The following is a 3,669-nucleotide window of genomic DNA, read 5'->3' as shown; positions in this document are numbered from 1 at the left end:
GATTAATGGCTTGTTTTCCCACCACTTCTCAGTTGCATTGGGTCTCACTGTCTGACGTCCCTCACCAGCTCCGAGCTTACCTTACAGCTCCACTGAACATATTCTCTTCTCCAGCTAACGCTTACAGGAAATATGTGCTTTTGTCAATTCCCCAGCTTTTCAACTACCCACTCACAGCTCCTTTCTTGCCCTGCCATGAGGGGACAGCGCTGTGCAGCTGACTCACAGTGCTGGAAAGCAGAATGAAAGGTGCTTATGGATCTGGACAGGATGAGGATGTGATCTGAGGGTTGGTGAAAGGTGCAAACCTCTCACCCCCGCCCTCCCTTTTTAGGGTGGCAACCACTCAACACCTCAAAAACTTTACCCCTTTTACTCTGGAACAACCCAGAGGACAGAGTTGGTACCAATGTCTCAGAAAAACACGGACTGAACTCGTGAAGGAACTGTTTGGCCAAACGACAGTGGAAAGTAACACCCAAAAAATGAAACTACCATTCATAACAGCCCAGATTACTCCCCCACCACTGGTGGGTTCTTTCACACCTACCAGGAATTCACTTCACCTTATAATATTCAAGGAGCACAGAAGCATGAAATTTGATTTCTTTCTTCTGCAGATGCTGGAGATTATTTTAATTCTGACTTGGTATCACTGAAAGGAAGCCCTTGTTCAGTGGTTTAATATAAAGTCTTTTAATATCTGTTGCAGAAATACAATCTCTTCTTTCTTTTCTATAAATGTACTAATCTCACCAAAGGATATAATTTGAACAGTAGAATGAAGTAGAATAAAAATATGCAGCAGCAAGCTAATGTTCTTTTCAAACAGGAACCTGCTCTGAGCTATGTGCACTCTGTTCCATCAGATTAGACCTGAGCAACAATTTAAATCTCAGCTCCAGTGACCAATATGAAAAGCAGAAAATGTTCTTCCACTCTTTCCTGGAGCTCTGTATGAGCAGATGCACAGTGGAGAGAAGCAGAAGCAAAAGCAGACAGCAGGGAAGGGGAGATACATCAAAGAGAGGACACCAAATAAAGAGAAAAGTGTTGGACAATTGCCTTGGCAAACAGATCACTGTTTGTATCACTGTCTGCAGGCCCTGACCCTAAAGCTTAACGTTCGAGAACCAGATAGACAGAGAAATGAGTCACTGGGGTAAAGACAAAAACAAAAGAAACAGGGGTGACAGGGCAGAAAATACAGTAGAAAATACATCCAGAGGATTTACAAATTTATTGCCTGCTTGAAACGCATTTCTAAGGGGCTAACAGGCCAAACTCTTTCTGCTTGAACTCAACATTAATTAAGAAAGACTCAACTGCATTACTACATGCAAGAGAATGGCTCTGGTAATTCATGGCTAAATTATACAAACACATATCAGGGATCTTAAAGACACACTCAGAGCTGATTGCTCACCTGCTGCATGGCCTTCTCAATGTATGGGCTGCAGCCATGTGTTTTGCAAAGAAACACTGGATTTCTTGGACAGCTAACTCCTGATCTATCCTGGTTTTTAATATAAAATGTTTGATTTTAAAAGAATAAAACAGTCCAATCACATTATGTATATTTTGTCACTTAGAGCACAAATAAATACCATTTCTGTCCCCACACTGATTTCACCATAAAGATATTAAAACCCCAAAACATATGGCAGCTCCCTGTGGGAAAGTGAATGTATTCAGAATGAAAGATTCCCAATGAAATGAAGTTTAGGTGAACACTGCTGGTATGGCAAAGCAGAATCACTACCTGACTGGTGTCTGGAACTAGAAATACTCTCCTAACAATGATGGAAGATTTTAAGACTGGAAAAAAAAAAAACAACCACCCCAAGTGTCTTCCATAGCAGGGTGAGAAGGAGATCACCCCAAAGACGGGCACTAATACCAGTATTTAATGAAAAGCAATTTGCAAGTACCACAACAGCTTTATTTCCACCTAACAAGCAACTGCTGTGAGCATATTAGTACTGCCCACACAAGATTAATCAGCAGTTCAAGATCTACACAATAAAGGGTTGTTTGATTTGGGGTTTTTGTCCTTTTAAAATAAGGCTTCACTGTTCTTACAGAGACATGGAGAACACTTCAGGCAGTAACTGTTTTCCCTCTAGAGAAATTAAAAGAAAGAAGTTAAGAAATACTTGAGCAAAGCATACAAAGGCAGTACTTTTGCTCACTTAAAAAAAAAACAACCCTTATTTTAGGAAAATTAAACTCTGGAAAAAAATGTTCCTTTAGGAAACATTTCCTATTGCAATATGAATAGAAGGTACAATATGTACTACATTTAGAGTTATGCTTTCCATAGATGAGGAGCAAAGTTGTCTGTCTTCATCACGACTTTTCAGGTTTTTCTTCTGATTTCTCATTTATCAGGTCTTTAAATCCCAATTTTTCCAGTGGTTCGTTGGCCATAAGCTGCCTAAGTTCAAAAGAAGAAAACAAAAAAACTTTTTTAGAGAACACGGTCTATAAACAAAAGAACAGCACCTTATTAACCATAATTCATGGGTAAGTTATACAAACACCTACTGGGGGTTTTAAAGACAGAGCTGATTAAGAAGGGCAGGCAGGAAGCGAGCAAAGTACGTGCAAGTTAAAAGTTTAACTTGTAACCAGTTGGAAATAAAAAAATTAAGCTTCGCACGGAGAAATGCGGTTGTGCGGGATGGAAGCTGCCCGAGTCCCGCCGTCATCCCACCGTACGGGCCGGAGAACGTGGAAACACGAGCCGAGTGACGGTGATGCCGCACGGGCCACCTTCAGGACACCTTCCTGTGTGACTGCGGGCTGCCTGCCCCTCCCGTCCCCGCAAAGGGGACCACCGGGCTGGCCCCCGGGTCTCCAGCGCGTCCCGGGGGTGCCCGGGGTCGGGCAGGGCCGGTGTTGCCGGCACACTCGCCTGTCCATGCGGCACTCCAGGTAGGCCATGGCGCGCTGCCGGCAGGCCGCGCTCTCGTAGCCGCTGTGCCGGAGACACTCCATGAACCGCTCCTTGAAGGCGCTGCACTCCCCTGCAACACACAGCGAGGGGCCGTGACACCCACCGGGGCCGTGACACCCACCGGGGCCGTGACACCCGCCGGGGCCGTGACACCCGCCGGGGCCGTGACACCCGCCGGGGCGTGCGGGCAGGGCGCGGAGGGCAGGGAGTGGGGGGAGGGTGAGCAGGCCCGGCCGCGGCACCGCACCGAAGTGATCCAGCGGGAAGGCGCCCTTGTCCGGCGGCCGCGGCGTGAAGCTCTTGGTGCTGAAGTTCATGGCGGTGGACATGTCGCCGGCGTTGCGCGGACAGTCCCGCGGTCCCTGTCCCGTCGGTCCCTGTCCGTCGGTCCCTGCCCGGTCCGTCGGTCCGTCCCGCCGCCGGGGGCAGCCGCGCGCCGAGCTCACCGAGCGGCACGTGACCGGGGCGGGGCCGCCCGCCATGATGGCGGCGTTCCCCCGTTGCCACGGCAACCGCGGCGATGCGCGGGTCGCCATGGAGACGCCGCCGCAGCCCGCCGTGTTGGGCCGGGCCCCCACGGGAGGGTCGGGCCGGGAGTGCTGGCGTCCCTGCGTTCAGGGCTTCGTCAGCCTCCGCGAAATAAACCGATTCCTCCTCATAAAAACCCGTGGTTTTGTCCTCATTCCCTTCTGAACGCTCCAAGGGATTCT

At 48.6% G+C, this 3,669-nt stretch overlaps 1 protein-coding gene across 1 annotated transcript; it reads right to left on the bottom strand.

The window, feature by feature from the left end:
- Nucleotides 1–1,221: 1,221 nt before the first annotated feature.
- LOC126641106 (cytochrome c oxidase assembly protein COX19) lies at nucleotides 1,222–3,374 on the bottom strand. Its single transcript, XM_050317460.1, has 3 exons — nucleotides 3,207–3,374; nucleotides 2,914–3,029; nucleotides 1,222–2,433 (listed from the first exon to the last, which is right to left on the bottom strand). Exons 1-3 carry the CDS (start codon nucleotides 3,286–3,288, stop codon nucleotides 2,350–2,352), a joined length of 282 nt encoding a protein of 93 aa, XP_050173417.1. The 5' UTR covers nucleotides 3,289–3,374; the 3' UTR covers nucleotides 1,222–2,349.
- Nucleotides 3,375–3,669: the final 295 nt, after the last annotated feature.

This window comes from Myiozetetes cayanensis, unplaced genomic scaffold, assembly GCF_022539395.1.
Source record: "Myiozetetes cayanensis isolate MyiCay16 unplaced genomic scaffold, myiCay2020 scf20-37, whole genome shotgun sequence".
In the NCBI taxonomy this organism is placed as follows: domain Eukaryota; kingdom Metazoa; phylum Chordata; class Aves; order Passeriformes; family Tyrannidae; genus Myiozetetes; species Myiozetetes cayanensis.
Note: the sequence above shows the minus strand (reverse complement) of the source record. Positions and strands in the feature narration are given on the sequence as shown.

Coding starts and splice junctions, on each gene's coding strand:
- LOC126641106 (XM_050317460.1), bottom strand. CDS start 3,288: ATGTCCACCGCCATGAACTTCAGCACCAAGAGCTTCACGCCGCGGCCG. Junction 3,030..3,206: donor CTTCCCGCTGGATCACTTCG/GTGCGGTGCCGC, acceptor TGTGTGTTGCAG/GGGAGTGCAGCGCCTTCAAG. Junction 2,434..2,913: donor AGTGCCGCATGGACAGGCGA/GTGTGCCGGCAA, acceptor GAACTTAGGCAG/CTTATGGCCAACGAACCACT.